Source organism: Vigna unguiculata, chromosome 8 (genome assembly GCF_004118075.2).
Source record: "Vigna unguiculata cultivar IT97K-499-35 chromosome 8, ASM411807v1, whole genome shotgun sequence".
NCBI lineage: Eukaryota > Viridiplantae > Streptophyta > Magnoliopsida > Fabales > Fabaceae > Vigna > Vigna unguiculata.
In genome coordinates this window covers 34,446,341-34,468,880 of record NC_040286.1, presented here as the reverse complement: position 1 = coordinate 34,468,880, position 22,540 = coordinate 34,446,341, and the positions used below count along the sequence as shown (strand labels likewise).

The 22,540-nt window shown below is 34.8% G+C and overlaps 4 protein-coding genes across 9 annotated transcripts; 2 read left to right on the top strand and 2 right to left on the bottom strand.

Moving 5' to 3' along the window:
• The first annotated feature begins 4,107 nt into the window (after window positions 1–4,107).
• Window positions 4,108–5,714, top strand: LOC114194515 (50S ribosomal protein L30). Of its 4 annotated transcripts, none has more exons than XM_028084790.1 (4): window positions 4,114–4,390; window positions 4,752–4,853; window positions 5,071–5,270; window positions 5,363–5,714. In XM_028084790.1, exons 3-4 carry the CDS (start codon window positions 5,079–5,081, stop codon window positions 5,492–5,494), a joined length of 324 nt encoding a protein of 107 aa, XP_027940591.1. In that variant the 5' UTR covers window positions 4,114–4,390; window positions 4,752–4,853; window positions 5,071–5,078; the 3' UTR covers window positions 5,495–5,714. The 4 variants fall into 4 exon arrangements, with proteins under 4 accessions (XP_027940590.1, XP_027940591.1, XP_027940593.1 ...); XM_028084791.1 differs by having other exon boundaries at window positions 4,268–4,385; XM_028084789.1 differs by lacking the exon at window positions 4,752–4,853 and having other exon boundaries at window positions 4,108–4,390.
• Window positions 5,715–5,740: 26 nt separating this feature from the next.
• On the bottom strand, window positions 5,741–9,705 carry LOC114194514 (protein NRT1/ PTR FAMILY 6.4). The gene is made up of 5 exons (XM_028084788.1): window positions 9,502–9,705; window positions 9,283–9,406; window positions 8,987–9,204; window positions 8,212–8,759; window positions 5,741–6,809 (listed from the first exon to the last, which is right to left on the bottom strand). Exons 1-5 carry the CDS (start codon window positions 9,502–9,504, stop codon window positions 5,936–5,938), a joined length of 1,767 nt encoding a protein of 588 aa, XP_027940589.1. The 5' UTR covers window positions 9,505–9,705; the 3' UTR covers window positions 5,741–5,935.
• A 5,640-nt stretch (window positions 9,706–15,345) lies between these two features.
• LOC114194317 (pentatricopeptide repeat-containing protein At3g02650, mitochondrial-like) lies at window positions 15,346–18,724 on the top strand. 3 transcript variants are annotated; one of them, XR_003606375.1, is made up of 3 exons: window positions 15,346–17,168; window positions 17,979–18,162; window positions 18,471–18,724. XR_003606375.1 is itself a non-coding variant. In XM_028084456.1 (2 exons), exon 1 carries the CDS (start codon window positions 15,509–15,511, stop codon window positions 17,147–17,149), a length of 1,641 nt encoding a protein of 546 aa, XP_027940257.1. In that variant the 5' UTR covers window positions 15,346–15,508; the 3' UTR covers window positions 17,150–17,173; window positions 17,979–18,260. The 3 variants fall into 3 exon arrangements, 1 of the variants encoding a protein (XP_027940257.1); XR_003606374.1 differs by having other exon boundaries at window positions 15,346–17,173; XM_028084456.1 differs by lacking the exon at window positions 18,471–18,724 and having other exon boundaries at window positions 15,346–17,173; window positions 17,979–18,260.
• Window positions 18,725–19,189: 465 nt separating this feature from the next.
• On the bottom strand, window positions 19,190–21,629 carry LOC114194316 (protein LYK5). Its single transcript, XM_028084455.1, has one exon. The coding sequence runs from the start codon at window positions 21,523–21,525 to the stop codon at window positions 19,546–19,548; it is 1,980 nt and encodes a 659-aa protein (XP_027940256.1). The 5' UTR covers window positions 21,526–21,629; the 3' UTR covers window positions 19,190–19,545.
• Window positions 21,630–22,540: the final 911 nt, after the last annotated feature.

Genomic DNA, 22,540 nt, shown 5'->3' with positions numbered 1-22,540 from the left:
CATACGTGTGCATGTACATTAAAGAAATCAAAAGGCTCTTTATCATGAAGCACATGTCTTGTATGTTATTTTTTAACAGCATATTGTCTTGTGTGTGTGTGTTTATGTTTGTGTTGGATATGTTGTGGCTGTAACAAGCTGGTATATGGGTCCTGATCTCTTGGTGATGCCTCTTGCAACTGAGGTTTGTCATCCTTGATTTGATGATTGAGTTTGGTTGTTGCTTGCAATAAGGAGAAAGATATTTGGACACTCAACATATGTCTACACCTAAAGAGAAATAGAATGGATATATTTACATTTAATATGATCTGTCATCAGTCAAGCAATATGTGACCCTGTCACATGTTTGTGTTCTTACCATTGTTATTATGTAGGAGTTTCACATGTTGTGTTTATGATTCATTCACATTTTGGAAGAAGTAGCAAAATAACTCATCGAGATTCAAATTTTGGAGCAGTTTAGTTTAGTGTGTGTATGTGTGTGGGGTACGAGTTTATGCTCATAATATTACTGCCTTAAGTAAAACTTGAGAACTCTGCAAAATAATATGAACGGAAGTTTGGTATATTTTACAAAAGTATACAAATTCTATTGATTAAGAAGTTATTTTAGCTAGGTATTCAGGTAAAACATGTTTTTTTTTTTTTAAATAATGCTCAATTTCTTCATTTAACATTGAGTTAATGGAATGGTTAAACTCTATATGAAAATTAATAATTAAGTTATCTTTAATCGATTAACTAAATGTGTTTATTTATTTATTTTAAATCAAGAGTTCTAAATGTTTAATTTTTACCCTTTATTTTTTATATTTTTACACTAACGACATATTTATGTAAAAAGTATTTAGCTAACATAAGCATACACATAGTTTTAGAAAAGAACAATATTTCGGTGGTTCTCTTAAACCCCTTCATTTATTCTCAACACAATTTTTCTTCAGGCTATTGTGCAAATAGCATGGTTTACACTTTGTTCATTTCTTTAGCATACAAGGAATGTGTTTTCCCAAAAGCAGTTTTATACATATAGGGAATATATGCACTTGATTGATAGAGTAGAAACGCCGATCTGAATATGTAAATGACGATTTGGAAACTTATTTCTTAATCGTGTCCAAACATTCGGTTGTATCATACTAAAAATCTTCTTATGCCTCCATATATTTCAAATTGCAACTGTCCACGTACACTTTCATGTTGAGTTATCGTTGTTATTTACTTTCATTAGACCAAATTGTTGGTAGTTGTCGCATCCCAATTTTTACAGTTTAAAAAAAAATAATAAAGTAGGATTGTTTTACTGTAGTAATCAAAACAAAATATTTAATGTATAAAGTATAACGTTTATACAAATCAACTAAAAATCAATTCTAATTTTAAGCAAAGACTAAGATTTGATTAAGTCCAGTGACTAGGACCTCCTGCTACTCCTTACGACATAACTCATTTTACTCTATTTGAGCATTAATGATTATTAGAGCATCAACATACTAACCAATAGTAAGTCCTTATGTCATTGCATACACTAAAATACCACCATATAGAACTTTTCCTTGAAATTCCTTAAACATATAACTTTGTATGCCCAAACAATATTTTATACCAATTATCATCTTATATTCGCATAATAACATTTTTATCTCAATTCATAACAATAAGGATTATAGAATCCAGTTCAAGTATACACAGAACATCAAAAGTAACCAAAACAACAAAAATAGAAAAACAGAGCAATTGACATTATACATATACATCCAAACGGTGAAAATCATTTCTCTAACTACAAACTTCAAAACAAAGATCCCACCAGTCAAAATGAAGATTCAGGTGTCAAAATTTCAGCTTAATCCTACGGTGAAGCAGGAATCTTCATTTTACCAATAAGACGCAATGCTGAAAATTGAGTAGCGCTCAGCGTTGATCGGCTCATAAAAGCCAGTGCTTAGCGCTGCCATGGTGAGGCTTAGCGCTGTATCAGATATCAGTAATCTCAAATTAAGGTTTTTGAGCAATCTGGACCTGTTTCATTACTCCAATTGGTATTCTACTATAGGCAGTGGTCAAAAATAGTTTTAAATTATAGTAGGTAGCACCAATTAGATCCATGATCCAACAACTCCATCTTTGTCAAATACCCCCAATTCAAACAATACAACCAATTTCAATTCAATCATTTAAAAGATCAACATACCACAATCACAAGCATCAATAATCATCATAGCATATAAGATACTTCACAATCATACAAGATATGACTCACTATAAAAGGTATTAGCTTCCCTTACCTAACAAAGTGACTCTGCATACCAAAACCTCTCAAAGAACATCAAAATGCATCTAAGTCCACATGATGCTCTATCTACACATAGAAACATCACAAGAACTATTAGGACCTACCATTATGATCACTGATTAACAAAGACTCATACTGATAATTAAAACGATGCATGCAAGCGAAAGATGACTCGCATGTGACAGAAAACAAAATTAGACCAAAAAGATGGTGGAAAACTAAACTTTCGTGAACGAAGAAACTGATCGGTTTAACTTGAAGAGCTCGTCGAGAGGATCCATCATACGGTCTCGGTTCTTCAATCAAACGACCACAAAGACAAAAGTCCTAAAGAGAATGCATAAAACTCTAAAAAAGTGGTTTATAGAGAAGATGTGTTTTAAAATAATAAAACTCTTTTATACAAATTCTATTTGTAATAAAACCTTTTAATATTAAAATAATCTAATCTCGCTATTTTGAAATTATTATCACTTCTAAAATATAATTTTCTAAGATTTGAGAGAAGTTTCATTTTGTATCTTTATGAATTACAAAGGCTATGCCTACTTAGTTGTAACACATATTCCACATCTTACTTCATAATTTGCACATAAAAAAATAAACGACTTGCATTCTCCTCCCCATTCTCACACAAAGAACTTAGTGCATTGTCTACCTCAATTTCCCTTTTAGCAAGTTATCCATGATCCGTTCGAGTATCTCCAAGCAAAACGTTACGTTGATGGTGATGCTTTAAATTTCAAAAACTAATTATACAATTCATAATTTCATCTTGTATGTATTTTGCAATGTAATATAGACAAATTTTGTCGTATAAATTTCTGTTCATCTTCCTTATTAGACTTAGCAATACATTTTCTATGGTGCAGGAATATATTTTAACTAGTTTGAACTCGCTGAACTTAGGAATAATACACGTAAACGTAATAATTTATAAATATGATAATATTATACATAGCTTGTAAGTTTTCAAATCTGATAAGAGAAATTTAGAAATCTTAATTTGTCATCAACAAATTCACCTTCATACCGTTCATCAAGCATTAGTCAAATTATGGCGTGCCATCGTCAAAATTTCCACTTCTTCCATTATATCATCATAGATTTGGAAATTGTTTATCGAATTCTTAAGAAAAACGAATTATTCATATTCAACCGTTTTTATTTTTCCATCTTACTCATTTTAAACTTATTTGTTTCAGACATGGTCGGCCGAATGAAAAATTCAAGTCAAGATTTATGTCATAATTTGCAAATCATGATTATAGAACAAAAGTAATTAACTAAATTAAATCACGAATTTGATATAGAAAGATTTTTCAACACCAACAAGCATTACACACTTAACTGTCTCTGTGATGGTTAAAATTGAATAAAGACCATAAAATCTAGATAATAAATTAAGAAATTAATCCAATGAAATTTTATCTTTTAATTAATAACGGAAACATGTTTAAAAAATCAATTACTCTCGTTTCTCTTATCGAGGAGCTGTGTAACTCACAAGTAATTTAAAAAGTCTAATTCCTAAACTCAACATAAAAACTCATGATAAACACATTTATAAGAGGGAATAATGAAAAAAAAAACATATTACACATACTGTATTATATTTTATGGATATGATTAATATTAAATAAATATTTGATTATATATTAAACAATATATCTAGTGAAATATCTAGTACATACTGATATAAATTATATATAATTGCAAATATAACAAATAAAATGACAAATAAAAAATTTATTTAATATTAAAATTAAAATTTTAATTTATTAAAAAAAAAATAACATAAGCGCTCTACATTCGTTGCTGACTCATTTCTTTACCCTTTGGAAGCACCGCCGGTGTCTTGGTTTTGATTCTTCTTTCCTCACCTCCACTCCACTTGGCGAGACCCGTGAGTCGACGACGAACCTCATCCTCCTCCCCACCGCCGCCACTTCTACCTCTCGGAAGAGCTTTTCAGAGTCTGCATTCAATTCCAAGATCAAGTTCAGTCTCCAACACGAGTTTGGTGACTCCGATTTCTCCGACGCCAACAAATTCTCTGTTTGCCTCAAAACTTGGAGCGGCAGCGGTCAGGTTTCTTTTCTTCTCTCTCTTTTTCTTACATTTTGATTCTTAATCTGAAGCTATTCAATGCTTAGCATGTAGTTATTTTGTTAGTTATTTGATTAGTCCATTCCCTCTTTTTTCCACTCTATGACAATCATGTTCTTCTCTGTATCTATGATCGAGTCTCCCGTATTACATACATTGAATGCTAGTTAATAACTTGTATTTGGCGGGATGGTGTAATTCTTGGAATTTAACCTATTTGCTTATTTGCCTACAACCTATTCGATGAAATGTCTGAGCTACTGTCACTGTTTAAATATTTTATTATCATCTTCATATATGTGTGTGTGGATTTATGTGTGTGTTTGTATGTTCTCCCTTTCAGTGGAAAACGTTTTTCCGAAGGACTGATTATCTTTCCTTCACTACTTCATTTGAATATACTTTTGTTACTCTTCGGTGGTCTCTTCAATTTAATTTTTACAAGGTGAGGTTTTCTGTTCTGCTTACATAACGTAATTTCGAATGTTCAGTTGAATGAATTGTGAGAGCTTTTGATTTTTTTTTTCTCAATTTTACTGATTTTTAGTTAACTCGTCTTTATTTATTTTTGTATTATAATTGTTAAATGTGTGTATCTAGTTAGAGAATGAATGAAAGTCATATTAACTTGATTTTTTTCTTAATTCTGTTCTGGCTTCAAGCTGAAGGCATGAATGCGTTCAAGGCATACAAGGCTTGCGTGCCAATTGCTTGGAGCCCAAATCTCTACATAACTTTGGTGAGGGGTATTCCAGGGACCAGGAGGCTCCATAGGCGCACTTTGGAAGCACTTCGCCTGCGCAAATGCAATCGAACTGTCATGCGATGGAACACACCTACGGTTAGGGGGATGCTCCAACAGGTTTTAGCACAAGATCTGCCCAAATCTATTTTCTTCTTGAAATTATTTGTGCCTGTGGATACTAACTTTGCTAAACACTGTAATTAATATAGGTCAAGAGGTTGGTTGTTATTGAGACAGAGGAAATGTACAAGGCCCGCAAACAGAAGGAGGAAGCGCACCGAGCTCTACGTCCTCCGCTGGTCATAAGTCATAAACCTCCCTCGCTTACTGATGCTTTATGAAGTCTACTCTGTTCTTAAGGATAATATTTTCTTGCTACTAAAACTATTCGATGCCATTGTTTAAGGCTTTCATCTCCAATGAACAATTTTTGTTTTGAAGGTATTGTCATAGTTTGAATCTATAATTTTGTAATGTTTCCTACTGATAACATTAGTCATATTCAGGCTTCTGCTCATAAAACCTGCCTAGAGTGGTTAATTTATTTATATTTTCAGTCAAGGAATAATTTACATTTCATCTCATAATTGCTTTTTTTCTTCAGGAAACATCTCACAATGTGGTTTGTCTTTTTTATATCTTTGAATACATAACAGTACATCACAATTGTCCTCGTTAAATGAGGGTAACACATCCCTCAAAATAAACAAATTCGGGGCATAATGTTTAGTTCTTCCACACCATATATTCGGTCAAACAAATTGAGATTTTAAGACTGTATCCTATGCTTCTTCTTTTCCATCAACTCCAACTATCACATCATTTGTACGCACAAGCTCTTTTTCTGCACCGTTATTGGGCTGTATGCCATGCTGAGCTTTGTACTGATGCCTCGTTGACAGAACAAGAAAAAATATAAAATTCAGCACTCCTAGCACTGCAAGCAACCAATAGAAGTAATCTAGCCTTCCCCTGTTCAGATTGCTCCTTAACCATCTCTTATTACTTGCCTTGTCCACGATTGACACCAGTAAGCTACTGACAAAATAACCCATTGAAAGGGTAGATAGGAAAAGTCCTGTGCTCATTGATTTCATTCTCTCTGGAGCCTCCCTAATGAAAAATTCTAGCTGTCCAACATAGGCAAATGCTTCCCCGGCACCCACCAGAAAAAACTGAGGTACCAGCCAAAAGGCGCTTATTGTAGTACTGTTTTTTACTGCATTCCCCCTCCTTTCTTTCTCAACAATTGCAGCTACCACCATGGCAACGATGGAGAAAAATAGTCCAATTCCAACCCTCTGAAGACTTGTGAGACCCTGAACATTGTGCGTGAGTTTCCGAGATAAGGGGACAGTGAGTTTCTCATTTAGGGAGGTAAAGAGGAGAATGGTGATTATGAGAAAAGCTGATAGAGATCCTGCTGGAACTTCTAGGGATCCAACTTTTCGATTCATGAATGTAGCTTGCTCAATGGTGAAGGTATTCATTTGAGAATAGATTGTCCAGAAGAGGATACATGTAGACCAAATGGGAAGGAGCTTGATTACCATTTTAACCTCCTCAACTTGAGTCACTGTGGAAACTATCCATGGATTTTCTTTGTTTTCATCCTTTGAGCTGTTCTCATCTAGAATTGCAGCTTTGTCAAGGAACCTGTAGGATCAAGTGCCCGTTAGTTATGTCAAATCCTTCATATATGATTTCAATTATAGATTACTGGGTTTGAAGGGAGATATACATCAATGGATTATTTCCTAGAATATTTCTTTCGCTTTACTACTTCCCAAGGATTTCCTAGAATGTTAATATAATTTATTCATTTTTAACTACAATATTATTTTTCAAAGTTTGTATTAAATATTTCGAACATATTACGCTTAATATATGAAATAACAATTACATTTAATTATATTATTGGAAATAAAAATTATACATACCTTAAAATTTTCAATTCTAAATATTGGGTATAGATAATGAGAACCGTTACGCTATCACTCTTAGAAAGCAATGCAGTTTTTAAAAATATAATAATTTTTTTTGATATAATGTGTGTATATATATATATATATATATATATATATATATATATATATATATATATATATATATATATATATTAGATTCTGAATTTCATTTGTATACGCTTATAGCAATATCTTCATTTAAAAAAATGAAGGTTGATATCCTCAACAAAAGTTCTCATCTAATAATTTAGTTAAATTATTAAAGGAATATAATAGAAAATTTGAGAGCCTAAATAATTGGGGAGGTAAGGAGGCAAATGTCTCATCTTGTGGCTTACACTATTCTAGTCATATATATAAATTTTATGTTGAAACTGCATTATTATTTACTGTATCAAAAATTAATTGTATAAAGTGATTGTTTGAAAGGATGTTAGTCTCTGAGTGGAGCACGTACGGAGCAGCGTGTCGATGGAAAAAGAGATCAAAGTCTGCATTATTATTTGAGTGATTGGGAGAGATATATCTGCATATCATTTTCTAGTTCCCCAAGGTGACAAAGATGGGTGAAGAGGAAATTACGTCTTCATTAGCAGAACTAGAAGGAGAATCTCAAACCAAACATGTTTACTGAAAAAGTTTTCGAAAATCACTTTACAACATTAATTTTGATAATAAAAAGAAGAGCAGAAACACTATTCCAACAGACGCTGCGTCTTTTTTTTTCGTTTTTCAAATTCCTTTTTGACAAACTGTTCAATCAAACGTAAAACTTGTCCTTTTCTAGAGACAATGAGAAAACACTCCTGTTGTCCCAGATATTAATAGAAATAGTAATCCCGTGAAAGTAAGCAATCATTATCAGAACCACACAAAATAAGAATTTCTTTTGACATTGCTAGCTATGCAATAATTGAAGAGAAAGACAACCGTGTATAAATCATGAGGAAACTACGGTTACTGTTAGTATCGAGACCCATTTCTTTAAGAAAAATCTAAAACTTTTACACTTACCCTTGTTATTATTTTGGTTCATACAAATCACTAGTAACCACATGATGAGTGCTTGAAGAAGAGGTAAGAAAATTTACCTGAATCTCTGAGTATGTGGCACCTTGGCTTGAAGATAACCATTGAGAAAGGAGTACTGTGAAGGGTAAGGAAAAGCCCTGTTCTTCCATGCCAAAAACAGCACTCTCCATATAACTGTTAAGGGGCTCCCTTGTGGCCTCTTGAATCGATAGAATGGCGTGCCAGCAAACAAAACAGCAACTGCAACCAACATTGTACCTGCTGAAATCCCATAACCCCACCCTCTTCCTATGTTGTCTTGCACATACACCAGGACAACTACAGAAAACAAGGACCCAATACTGATGAAGAAGTAAAACCTGTTGAAGAAAAATATCATCCTCCTTTCTTCCTTCGGGTCTCTTGTATCAAACTGATCAGATCCAAAACCTGAGACATTGGATTTTATTCCTCCACCACCAACTGCTACAGTGTAAAGTGCTACATATAGCAAAGCCAATTGTTTGCCAGAGGCCTGAATGCATTCATGGTGTTGTTTTCTGACACTACTGCATGTGGGGGGCCTCATGCTAGGAATGGTGGTAGCCACAGTTAACAAACTCACCCCCTGCTCCAGGAGAAGTGACATCAAAACTAATTGGACTTCTAGTATAGATACAAAGATTTTTAGAGTAAAAAGTGAACATTCTTGTATTCATTTTATATTATTTGCACTTGAAAACCACTTTCCCTTAAGGGAAGGGAGAAAATTGGTTGCCTTAGTGTGCTTAAAAGCCAAAGAAATGAGTGAAGTGACTATTGAGCGTATCAAAATATGCAAATCTTTTAACATACCACAGCAGCTATGGTTGCAGATATGGCAACAGTGAGGTATCTGCCAAGTTTGGCATCAGCAAGGAAGCCACCAAGAAGGCCAAGAAGGTTGAGAGTTCCCATAACATTGGTAACTATGGTTGCAGAATCAGCTGAAGGGAGATTCAAATCTCCAACCAAGTAGGTCACTAAATTCATGGCTATGCCCATCACACATATTCTTTCTGCCAGTTCAGTACCTGCATAAAAAAAGAGATTTTTTTAGCCAAATTAGGTTCATCCTTGAGAAAATGACTCCAATTTCTATGGACATGAACCTAAGATGAGCCCTGCTGCTAGCCATCCTCCAGTTTTTGTCTTGTCTACTGGATGGCCTCGAAAATCCACAGCAGCAATGCCTTCTGCCCCATTTTCCTCCTCTCCATGACTTGCAACTAGAACCTGTAAACAGCAGAGGGGAAAAAGTGAAAAATCATCCACAAAGTATAAAACAAGCTTTGAACAATAAACAAAGTTCTAGGAAAAGAAGTTAACACCATGTTTTATGTTTTGTTGGAGGAATATCTGCAGAGAGTTGAATGTGGTGTGAGTGTTTCAGCTCCAAGAGTTTCTAAATAGTAGTGGTGAGGAAATGTAGAGTTAGGTATGTCATGGCAAGGACGAAAATGATAAGGACTAGTTTACAATAGGTCCACTTGATGAGTTGTGTGGCCTGAAATGCTGAATGTGCAAAGTTTGTGTCTGGTTGCTTTGGAGTTTTATAGGCTATCCTTCGTTGTGTGGCTAAAGACCGTACTCGCCTAATGAAAACAACACTTGGAAAGTGATAGAACAGTCTAGCCACTCCAAATGTGCCATCACAAAGTCACTTTTATGATGAACAAACTGAAAAAGAAAAGCATGTGCAAATCCATTTCTACAGATCCTCATGATGCTTGGTAAAGTATTTTACCGTGTCATGCGAACAGTTAATTGGAAGAAGGTGGATTCAGGCACGTTTGTTTGTTGCAGCAGAAAACTTTAACAGTAGTTCTTGTTGAAAAGCTTTGGTGTATCTGTTCTAGAAGCCAGAGACTAAATGCATTGGTATACTTCATCACCTACTGCAATTTACACATTTAGTAAAGGAAAAAATGCTCCTTATGAATCTGCAATCACGACACTACACCCTCTTGAGTATGTATAGACCAAAGGCAAGGTTTGCACAAAGCAAAATGGGACCGACCAACTGCAATCACACAATCAAAACAATCAAAACGGCACAGATGATATTATGTGCACATGAGTGACTGAACTGTTGTCTGGTGGTACCGGTTTTTTTTTTTCCGGTTTGTTCCATTTATTATGAAAATCAACTCGATCCAAAAATAACAAGACAGAAGACAAGTAGTGCGAATCTAACACAATTCCTGTGGATCCACACGACTTTGTTTTCTGCCATTACGACTTGTTTTCTGCCATTTAGTTTTTGAATCGAATATCAATTTTCGTAATAAATGAGAGCACTCCCATTGACATAAAAAAATTGTTGGTAACTTTCATAAACAATCCAATATGCTTGATTCTACAATACTTTACAAATTGGAGTTGGAGTCAAATTTTTCTTAAAAGTTAAAGTATAATAAAATTTGTTAATTTAGAGAAAAGTCTAGAAATGAGAAGTTTAAACATCTTATAAAATTAAAATGTATACTGTGTATACAAAATGTAATACTCTTAAATTCATTATTATCTTTAAGTTTTTTAGTTTAAAGTGGTTTAAGTCAGATTCAATTCAGGTCGTTGAATTCCATTTAAGACCCGTAAGTGCAAGGTTAAAAGGAAAAAAAATTAACATTTGTTCAATAGAGAGAAAGGACACTGACAAGAGAAACAAACGGAAAAAACGTGAAAGTAGATATTTTAATGTGTTTGGTTTGAAAGAGAAAAACAAATGGGTGAAGACATATTCAGTTTGGCAATGTAATAAATCACTGATTTTAATCCTTCTTTCACTTAATTTAAACAAGTTCCTTTTCTTTTAATTTCCTTTTCACTATCTCATATTTCATCTCTAATGTTTAAACACACATGAGGGTGAATTGCAGCAGATTATATCATTATTCTATTACACATATAAAAAGAAAAAGAAATTGGTATATTACCTGTAAGTTTCACATAAAATGCTATCATTAAATTTGAGACCCTACCTTTGACCCAAGTTCCGGGCAAGAATCCCTCACCTTAAACTTGCACGAGTTAATAAAAACAAAGTCTAATTATTATTGAAATAAAGTATTCTGACATATATATATATATACACGTTAATGTTATAAAGTAATGTGTGTTTAATATTTAGTTTGAATTTCTGAAAAATGATTGAATGTGATTGCATGGTGCGTGCAAGAAGCTGCTATTGCTACTGTTACTAAGTTGGCTGAGACAATATGTGGATGAAGTGAATTGTGTGCAGCAACATGCAGCAACTAAAGACGACCCTTTGAATGTTTCTTATGATATTTGTCACTTTCAACATTGATGGTCATCGAAAGGGCCACAAGAGAAAGTAGTGATAAATCAATTTCGTGACACAACAGAACTTCAAGTTCCCTCCAATACCTGACAAAGATGATAACAACTTGTATTTTCACTTCATCAACTCTGTATTCTGAGAAATATGAATCAAGCAACACCTGCACTTTACTTCATTAAAAAAAACTAGTTTCTCTCTTTTTCGTAGAGTTCATTCATCACAGGTAAAAGTTCTATGTTTACAAGAAAAACAGATGAAATTTATACTTTACCTGAATTGAATTTTACAGCAACACCACAGAGAAGGAAAAGGAGGTGACTCCATGCAGGATATGTGGATGAGGAAATTTGAGATCAAAGACTGGTCAATGTTTTTAGCCCTGAGGATTTCAAAATTTTCACTGTACAAGCAGTTAATTTTTAACATGCATTGGCTGCGCCATTGCCAGTAAATTTAAGTTGCAGAGATTCTCTCTGGCAAGGTTCGAGGTTAACTTAAATCGGCTTCGTGAAGTTTATTCACGAGACATGTTAAAATTTAAAACCATGTTACTGCAGTGAAAAATATAGGAGTTTGAGTTGGGTGATTCTGTAAATAGAATTCATAAATTTTGACTTGTGAAGTATGATCAAAGTAATAATGGTCATTTATATTTCTTTATTACTAGCATAATATATTCTTTTCTCGTATATTTTGTAGGTTAATATTATTCCATCAAACTATGATGTATTATTAAAAAATTATAAATATTTTTTATATTTATGGATGCATGTAGGAATGTATTAGTTCGTTAATTAAAGTAGTTGTGCTTATTTATTGCATCTTAGGTTTATAAAACATTGAATCTTCCTTTTTTTTTATGAAAGTGAAATATGAATGCTAATTAAGGCAATGAAGATATGGAAATCCTGTGGAACCATTCAATTTTCAAATGTGGTTACTCTTGCTTTTCAAAAGTCTATGTTATGGAGGAAATTTCTTTTTCTGATGTTTATGGTGAATAATTATATTTAGATACCCATTGTTTTTAAACTTTTAGTTATCATTTATAATTTATCTATATCATATAGTGTATATTTTTCTCACATAATTTATTATTTTTTTCCTTCAGTTAATCACAATAATGTTCTTCGATGCTTCTTTTTGTTACTAGGATTGTTTTCAAATCACGTTTACTCTTTTAACCATGATTGTTTTAGTTTTGTAGACATATATTTCAAATCTATAAGAACACATTTCATTTAAATGGAACCCGATATCATAAAGTATTTTGCTGGTGATGATCTGAAAGACGATGAAGTTTGTGGTAACTTTAATTTAATTTAATACTCGTAAGAACAAATAAAATTAAGTACTTTAAGTATGATGTTGGAAATTTCACATCGACTAAAAATAAAATCAATTCATAATATATAAGTAGATGCAAACTTCACCTAACAAACTAATTTTGTGAGATTAAGTTAGAATTAAAGTTCAATTCTTACTAGTAGGTGCTCTTACGATTCTTTTCGTAGTTGCGCAAGCCTTGAATGTGTGAAGGCTGGTAATTGAAAAAGTTTTGGAGTTTTTGTTCCATAATAATATGAAGAATAGAAATGTTTCTTTACATCGAATATACATTACATTATTCGTATGACATCTTTGAAATCCACCGTTGAAGGACAAGTGGCTAAATTTCCTCACATCATTGGACATAATATGAAGAATAGAAGTGTTCCTTTCTTTTTTTTCATCATTTTAGAAAACTATTTCTTGTCACTATCATAATGTGTTGAATGCAATTATGATGTCGGAAGCAAAATTCCTAATTCAACCATTTGGGAGCAAAGTCCATCCTTAATTATGTTGTCAACAACAATTGATTTTACCCATATTTTACAGTAAACAATGATTAAATCAATATGTAACTTCTCATATATGTGTTATGTATTACTTTTAGTTACACTTGACCGATTTTTACCCTTTAGGATTGCTTAGGAACTATAGATAACACTTACATACGTGTTAACATTGTAAGATGGGATACACCTCTTTTTCGCGGAAGAAAAGATTAACTTACACAAAATATTTTCGTTGCTTGTGATTTTAATATGAAATTTACTTATGTATTGACTTGGTAGGAAGAAATAATATCTGATTCACGAATATTGAAGGATGCACTTATTCAAGAAGATCTTTTAGTTATTCTACAAAATTAGTTGAATAGTAAATGTAACTGAAAATCTTATTAAAGATATTAATTAGTGATAATATTGGTCAACCCTAATTATAAACACATACTACCTCGAGGATGTTGGATTTATGTTAAAATCACATATATTAACATCATATTATAATGTCAGATATTATCTGAAAGAGTACTCCTAGAAGAAGCCCCAAAATCTGAAAGTGTTGTCCAACCTTTATCATGCTTCATTAAAGAATGTAATTAAGCAGACATCAAATGTTTTAAAGAAACAATTTCCGATCATTGTAAACAATTATAAGAGTTGCAAGTTTAAATATTTCACTTTAGATAGATTGGACAACTCACATAGAATACCAATACACAATTCAAAACTAGTATGTTTTCATAAAAGAAGTTTTTGAATTGCAGAATACAGATGTCCTTTTTTTTTTTTTGCGTAAAAGAAACTTTCAACTTGTAGAATCCAAAAAATATTCTTGAAAACTAGAAATACTTTTATCAGAACGCAATACGATATATTGAGTTTTTCTACTTGGAAAAGGCGTGAAAAATAAAATATATAAAACCAAAGGAAGAGTGACATAAAGAGACAAAGGAAGAACGACGACCCTAAAGTAGAAAGATATGAGAGATTAAGGGCATATTCATCTTTTAGACGCACCATGGTGATACACGAAGAAACCATGGGGTGGAAAAAGAAGTCTGCTTGAAAGAATCTAACTTCAAAAGCCCAAAACTAGAACAACCACTTTATACTTATGTGCACCACATTCCAAATGCACATTAAGAACCCTAGCTAGTGATGCTTATATACAACACATTCTACTTTAATTGTGATGGTATATTACCAACACTAGGTTAAAAGTTCAAATACAAAAAAATTGTGTCAAATTCATCACTACAATAACAAATATAAATAACAAGTATAATGTTTGATTTTTTTTTTAAATATAAAATTCAACAAATCAGTGATTTTTTTTTTATTTTCTTTGTAAGAAATAATAATATTAATTTATGGGACATATATTAAATTATTTGAAATTTTAAATGCAACTGTTTTTATCTTAATTATTAAAGTAAAATAAATATCATTTCACCGGTCAACAATATTGGTTAGAGAACATAACTCATTACCTGTAATGAGATATAATCCTTCAATCATATTTTTCAATAAATACTTAAATATAATAAATTTTGAATAAAATATCAAATTTTACCACTTTTTACCAACATCTGGTAATTTATTTTTGGTAAGATGGGAATTTACAACTACGTGTTGATACATTTACTAATTTTATATTCACCAAAAAAATATAGTTATTGTTTTTATCAAATAGTAAAACATCTTTTTGCTCTTTGTAAATTGTAATATGTTATATCTTAATTTTGGAGTGCAATAAAGGTGCTCATTTTCTTCCCTTTAAATTATTTATTTAACAATAATGCATAAAGTGGTGATGGAATAATTCGTCCATTACATTACATGTTAGAATAATTCTTTATAATATTAATTTTTAATATATGTTATATGTTAAACAATTAAAATTATTATTTATTAAATAAGTATTTAACAATATTAAATATTTATTTAAAAATTTAAAATATTTTGATCGGATTCTCAATTCTCGATATTTACCATTTTTGAAAAAGAATTGTACAAATGGCCGCAGGGTTTAAGCGCGTTATGGAAGGAATAGGCGAAGTGGTTGAAAACGGCGTCGTAATAATGTAAAGACGCATGAAAGTTCATAGTTTTAGGTTTCATTTTCAGTGAAGACGAGGAAGAGGAAGAAGAAGGAGGAGGAAGAAGCTTCACATTAACACATTCTCCAGAAGAAGAAGAATGTGGACGCGGATACTTGCACGAGTAACACGTGCCGTAGCTGGTGCTCGCAATTGCTCATCAATTCACCAACGCATCTCTAACCCTAGCTTTTCTAAAATCCCCAAATCAAGTTTCCCCCAAATTCTCAACAACCCTCGATTTTTCGCCACTGATTCCACACTCACCCTCGATGATGAGCTCTCACCGGATTCTTCAGAAAACGGCGGTGACAGACATCGCGTAGAAGAAGGAGACACTTACGCAGAAGGAGACGCGTACGATGCAGAGGGAGACAAGTACGAGGTTGACGTGGACAAGTTGGAGAGTGTGCTGCGTCTTCTTCAAACCAGTGCTGATGGGTCCTTTGAGTCGTGTTTGGATGATATGGATTTGAGTCTGCATCAGAAATTGGTGACAAAAGTAATCGAAAGTCCGCTTGTTTTGAGTGAGAATCTGATAAGGTTTTTCAGATGGGCATGGAGTGAGAGATCATTGGAGGTGACCACTCCAATGGTGGAGTCTCTTGTTTTGGCGATATATGGAAAGGATGTGAGGAAGAAAGAGGCGTACTCGCTGTGGGATTTGGTTAAGGAGATTGGAGAGAAGGAGAGTGGAATCATCAATGTAAGGATTCTCAACGACTTGATACTTTGCTTCTCGAGGTTGGTGAAAGGGAAGGCTGCATTGGAGGTGTTCGATAAATTTGAGGCCTTTCAGTGTGTACCTGATGCAGACACGTATTACATCACAATCGAGGCGCTTTGTCGGCGGCGTGCTTATGATTGGGCTTGTGGGGTTTGCGAGAAGATGGTTGATGCACAGGCAGTGCCTGATGGCGAGAAAGTTGGTGCCATTTTGTCCTGGTTGTGTAAGGCCAAGAAGGCTAAGGAGGCCCATGGAGTTTATGTGGTGGCAATGGAGAAAGGGAAACGGCCACCGATGAGTACGGTTAGCTTTTTGGTTGGCAAGCTCTGTGGAGAAGATGAAACTGTGAAATTGGCTTTGGAGATGCTGGAGGATATCCCTGAGGAGAAGAGGGGGCGTGCGATAAAGCCGTTTATGGCGGTTGTTCGGGCACTGTGTAGGATTAAGGAAGTTGATAAAGCCAAGGAATTATTGGTGAAGATGATTAAGGATGGGCCGCCACCTGGGAATGATGTTTTCAATTTTATTGTCACAGCTTATTCAAGGGCTGGGGAAATTGGGAAAGCTTTGGAGACGATGAAGCTGATGGAAAGTAGGGGTTTGAGACCGGATGTGTACACTTATACTGCTCTTGCTAGTGCTTATTCAAATGGTGGGGAGATGGAAGAGGCTCGGAAAATCATGGAAGAAGCGAAAAAGAAGCATGTTAAGTTGGGTCCCATGATGTTTCACACCTTGATTCGTGGATATTGCAAATTGGAACGGTTTGATGAGGCCTTGAAGTTGTTCTCAGAGATGAAAAATTATGGCGTTCGCCCCAGTGTGGATGAGTATGAGAAGTTGATACAGTCTCTCTGCTTGAAGGCTTTGGATTGGGAAATGGCGGAAAAGCTACTTGAAGAAATGAAAGAGAATGGTTTGCATCTCAAGGGCATCACGAGGGGTTTGATTCGAGCTGTCAAGGAGATGGAGAAGGAGGTTGTGGAGAGTGAGAGCATTACTGCAGTAGCGTAAACATAGTTCACTGTTTCAGGTTAAGTGAGTGGCCTGGTAGTTGTAACTCGTTTTTTTATTAGCATACTATTTTGATAGGAAATTGCAGTCTCAGAAAAAATAATTGAGAGGAGAAAATTTGAGAAGTGACTGTTGATGTGTTTGATGTTTTTAACCTGCTCTTTTTGTTTATCGTTTTATAATATTGAATTGAGTTGGCATCCTTCCTTCGTTTGCATAATGCTGTGATCAACATTATTTTTTATTGTTCTTGATGATATGGGATTGCGTTGGATAAGAATCAGTTTGCACCCTTCCCTCTTCAGACTCACACACACCGACCAGTAAAAAGGTTGCATACTAGTTGAATATAGACTCATAAGGCTGTGTGGCTTACCACATTTGCTGTATTTGGTGGATCAGGATTCTCTTTCATTGAGTAGACGTGTCTAGATTAATTTGAGATCCTTAATTATATGAAATCTTTGATTGCTAACCAGGAAAATGAATATAGTAGTACACATATTCTACTTGTTTCATTGACAGGAGGCAACTTTTAGTTGATACCATATGTTGTAACAACCCAGGTTGTGTAGTGTTACTTTTCTACTACGTACATTTGATCCTTTCCTAAGTTGTTGCTTAATTGCCTTGGTTTTGCTATGAGGAGGTAAACTAAATTATGTTAAAGAAAAAGAAGGGTAAATACAACTTTGGGTAGGCTAAGAAGTCTGAAAAAGTAGAAGCAATTATTTTTTTTAAAATGAAATAACTCAAGTAGCATCAAAGTTACAGAGTTTGTTTGTATATTGGAGATAGAAATTATTCTCAATTTTGATGTTTTGGGCAGGTTTGATCAAATAAAGACGAAAGTCTGCTTTGTTAAATTGGGTATGGGGCTATGAGCTTAGAATTTTGCATCCTGAATTTTCACATTCCAAGTCAACACGCATGAACACGAAGTATCCAACCTCCTTTTCTCCATCATCAACTGCCTTCTCGGTTGAGTTAGCCTTCCTAATAGTTTATTTCAGGTATATGTTAAATTGTTTCTCCAATTGCAGCCTCTAATCCAGCTGCTCTTGTATCGGTAAAACAGAAAAAAGAAACATTTCTTGGAAAGAATTTAGTTCCTCTTCGTGTATCTAAACAAATATTAAACATTTAAAACCTACAAATAACAGGATATTCAATTAGTATGCAAATTGAATCAATTTGAGATTAATATTTTATATAAAAGGCTTCTAAGTATATAATTTTTGATTACTTGTTCAAAGTAGATGCTGACCATTAACTTGGTCTTCATGTTGTATGATGACATTATTTTTCAATCTGACTGTAGATGTTGTTCCATCTTGGCTTTGACAATATTTGCTGCATTCGGAACGTGTTCATCTTGGTTTGGAAGGACAAAGACTTAGGGATTAGATCAATGATACGGAATTCCCTAATTTTAGTTTTCAATTTGTGCAGACATCTTCTATAGTCAAGTATATTCACAAATTGTTACCTTGAACTCTGCTTTCTATGTTCTCAAAGCATTACTCATGTGCAACTAAAATGTTGCTAAAAATCAAATCTGACCATTTAGAAACACTTTGGGTATGAATACCAAAAGTTTATTCGCTCCAACTATCAATTTCTGTTGGTTGAGCATGTCTGAAATATCCTTCTTTAAGGAAGAGAAATCAGTCGATGAGAATTAGACAACAGCACATAACTTATAATGAAAGAAAGCAATAAACAGATCTTTCTGGAGGCTAAATTGACAATCAAAACCAAAACGCTTGAAGTCCGCAGAGGTCAAACAATTAAAAAATTGAAATAACCAATAACCTGTTGGATTGGAATATAACATCAGAAACACGATTTGTTTGTTCAATTCTATTTTTCTATTACGAAAATTCAATAGGTAACTCAGGTCAAGGAAGCCCGATCAAATATAAATTAAAACAAAAACAGTAGTTTCCAGATCATACGTAAACAAATTACGTTGTCATATAAATATGAAGAAGCCGTGCATCATGCACTTATATGCATCTGGAATCAAAGGCTCAATAATAAACCAAAAAAATTCCAATGTTCACGTTTCACATTCTGTTACTCTGAAGTAAAACAATATTCCACGAAAAGAAATAGAAAACATACAAGTTGAAATCCTTGCTTTTTAGTCCTAGCTGAATTATTTTCAGTAGTCGTATTTGATATCAATATCATCATTAACAAACGAGACAACATCATTTATTGAGACACCAAATATGTTAAAGAATGATATGTCGGAATGTGTAAGTATGGACTTTAATTCGTTGTAGCAGCCATCAGTCCATGTGATACAGAACAGGCCAAAGAATTCAAAATTTTAAAAACTCTTTATTCCATTGAAGCTATTGACAATACCATAACACCAAGTTCCTCATCTATCTGCTATCAGAGATTTGGCTGACAGATCTAGACCGTTCAAGCTCATCAGAGGGATCCCAATCCATCGTAGAGGATTGAACCTTGGACAAAGTCATGAAAACCTCGGAAATCTGTGGTCTTGCATTGAGGTCACGAGCAACACAGCGTTTGGCAAGTTCAGCCATGGAATAAGCCAGTTCCAATGGATATTCATCTCTCAGATTTGGATCCATGAAACCTCGAAGTTTCTCTTTAACGTTGTCTCCTTCAAGCACCTGATTCACAGTCACCGACAGCATCTGCTCCCCAGCACCATTCTTACTCCCACCAACAGCCTCTCTCCCTGAAAGAAGCTCCAAAAGCACAACCCCAAACGCGAAAACATCCATCTTTGGAGTAATCAAACCATTCTCAATGTACTCCGGTGACATGTACCCTTGAGTCCCCACCACATGCCTTGTCAATTGAAATCCCCCTTCATCCCCTTCACCCTCCACCGTTCTCGCCAACCCAAAATTCGAAACCTTTGCCCTGAAATTCCCATCCAAAAGCACGTTCCCACTCTTCAAATTCTTATGCACATGAGGAGGATTGGTATAGTTATGAAGGTAATTCAGCGCGTCAGCAACGTCATGAGCAATATGAACCCTCTGCACCCAACTCAGAGACACCGAATTCTCGTATTTCTTATTAACACTGTGCAGCCAATTTTCGAGAGAATCATTCTCGGCAAACTCGTACACAAGATAGGTGTCACCTTTGTGAACACAAAAACCTGACAATCTTATAATATTGAAGTGGTTAATCCTCTTGAGAATGTTGATCTCGCCCGACACATCCCCTTTGAGAATCTTAACCGCAGCATAATCACCCTTGAAAGAAGCCCTATAAACAGAACCCTTGATTTTGTTCTCTTCACTGAAGAACCCCGTAGCCTTCTGCAACTCGTCAAACTTGTACACGCTCAACGACTCGATCGCGTAGCGAATCCCTTCCGAAGAAAGAGACCACGACTGCGTCGTCGGAAGAGTCATTTCTTCACTCTGTTTGTGGGTGGGGCCCGAGAAAGCCTTAGCTGGCGGAGTCGGCGATGGCGATTGTACCCGTCGCTGCCGATAGAAACAGAAGAAAAACAGAGCAGCGCAGACAAGAAGCAGCACAACAACCCCAACCACGATTCCGATAATGACCCATTTCTTGGAAGAGTCCGAGTCTCCCTCCGCCGCCGGGGGCGGCGGTGACGGGGAGTCGTTCGGGGGAGCCGCTGCTCTCAGTAAATTCGTTGGCGGCTCTGTTTTTAAAGGAACTGAAATCGGTGTGAAGTAGTAAATAGAGGGATTAGAAAGCTCGTTTGCTTCGAGGATGCTCTGCTGGTCAACACCAAAAATTTCAGCGATGGAAGAAACCGTTTCTCCTTTAGAGACCAAGTAAGTGAGCAAGTACTTGAACCCTGCTTCGCTCTGTTTCTGGGTGGGGCAGGCACACCTGAGAGGAACGTTGAGGTTGAGACCCGCAACGAGGTCACGTTCGCCGTAGGTGTTTTGGGCCATGAGAGCCTGACACGTGGTGAGGGACTGGTATGTGTTGTTGGCGATGAGGAAGTAGGTTTCGCCCTGTATTTTGATGGTGTAAGAGGCGTTGTGCTGATAGTAGAGGCCCGAGCAGGAGCAGTTGATGGGGATGGTGATGAGGGTGTCGACGGGGATGGATTGGACGTCGGTGATATTGTTTGCGGCGGCAGTGACGGTGGTGTTGGAGTTGAGGAGGTAAGATATGGAGACAGGGCTGTTGTAATCTGGGGAAGATTTGAAGGTGAGGTAGGAGATGCATGATGGAACACTGTTGCAGAGGTTGCCACTTGTGGCGTTGGTATCGTGATTGGAGCAATTTAGTTGTTTGTTGTTGACGTACTCTTGTTGGGATTCAGATTTTGGGATGGAGGAACAGAGGAGAAGCACCAGTGTTACGGCGGCTACGGGCCACGCCCCGGTGGCCATTTTTGCGTGTTGAAGAAAAAGAAAAAGATGAGAGCTTTCTTGATTTGGAGGGTGTGTTGAGCTTAAATTCAAAGAACGCGTTACTGTGTGTTATCAAGTTTCAATTTTTTGTGTTCCAAACCAAAAGCGTATGGAATGGGGTGGAGACCCAGTCAAACTCGTTTTGTTTTTGGAATTTTCCACCTTTGAAATGCTGTGCTTATTTTTACTGTGATTCACATTAATGTTCACTTTGAATGATTGTTCTTTCGGGTAAAAAAACACCATTTTAATAATGAGCTGGATTTCTTTGTAGTTCTTCTGTAGAGTGTGAAGTAAGTATGAACATGTCTTGTTCTTTTCTGCTACGATGTTGAATTGTACAAGTTGGAAGATAGATGTAGTTTGACTTCAGACAAAATGCAAGATTCCGTGGCTTATGTGGTTGGATAACGAACCCTCCACACACGCAACTGTTTTTTTTAGCTTGGAAATTATATAAACGAGAGAAAAATAATTGAAATGAAAAACAGTGTAAAATAAAATTATAAATAGCAGGTAGAAAGAGAGAAGAAAAACATTTCCATGGAGACATGAAATGTGTATTATTCTAAGAAATAAATTATTTGTTTTGAGCAGTAGAAGACGGATAGTATTCAACATGACCCAGGCTAAACGCTAAGAAAAGTTTCAATTTTTATTTTTTATATTTTAAGCAGTGGTGTTGCCATAATCATTGACCACAAGAATACTATTTCAAATGGAACTGATAATGAAGGCTGTGGAAAAAGAGAGGAAGTTGCATCATAAAAACTTTGTTGGCTTTTAGGTTAGGTTGACTTCCTGTTGCTAAGTCATAAAGGAGATTGAGTTTAATTTGATTCGTTAAATACGTCATAAATGGTCTTTTTATTTTGTGACTTACTTTCTTTAATTGTACTAATGAAAAAATGTATATTTAAATTATCTTATATTTTTTATTAACCTTTTAAATTTGGATTATTTATAAGAATAAGAAACTTGAGTTTTTTTTTTT

What these genes read in the sequence shown, in the direction of transcription:
- LOC114194515 (XM_028084789.1), top strand. Translation starts at nt 5,079, where the DNA reads ATGAATGCGTTCAAGGCATACAAGGCTTGCGTGCCAATTGCTTGGAGC. An exon ending in TTAGGGGGATGCTCCAACAG is followed by an intron (nt 5,271 to 5,362) that starts GTTTTAGCACAA and finishes TAATTAATATAG; the next exon opens with GTCAAGAGGTTGGTTGTTAT.
- LOC114194514 (XM_028084788.1), bottom strand. An exon ending in AGCAGCAGGGCTCATCTTAG is followed by an intron (nt 9,205 to 9,282) that starts GTTCATGTCCAT and finishes TTTTTTATGCAG; the next exon opens with GTACTGAACTGGCAGAAAGA. An exon ending in CCACATACTCAGAGATTCAG is followed by an intron (nt 6,810 to 8,211) that starts GTAAATTTTCTT and finishes TTGATCCTACAG; the next exon opens with GTTCCTTGACAAAGCTGCAA.
- LOC114194317 (XM_028084456.1), top strand. Translation starts at nt 15,509, where the DNA reads ATGTGGACGCGGATACTTGCACGAGTAACACGTGCCGTAGCTGGTGCT.
- LOC114194316 (XM_028084455.1), bottom strand. Translation starts at nt 21,525, where the DNA reads ATGGCCACCGGGGCGTGGCCCGTAGCCGCCGTAACACTGGTGCTTCTC.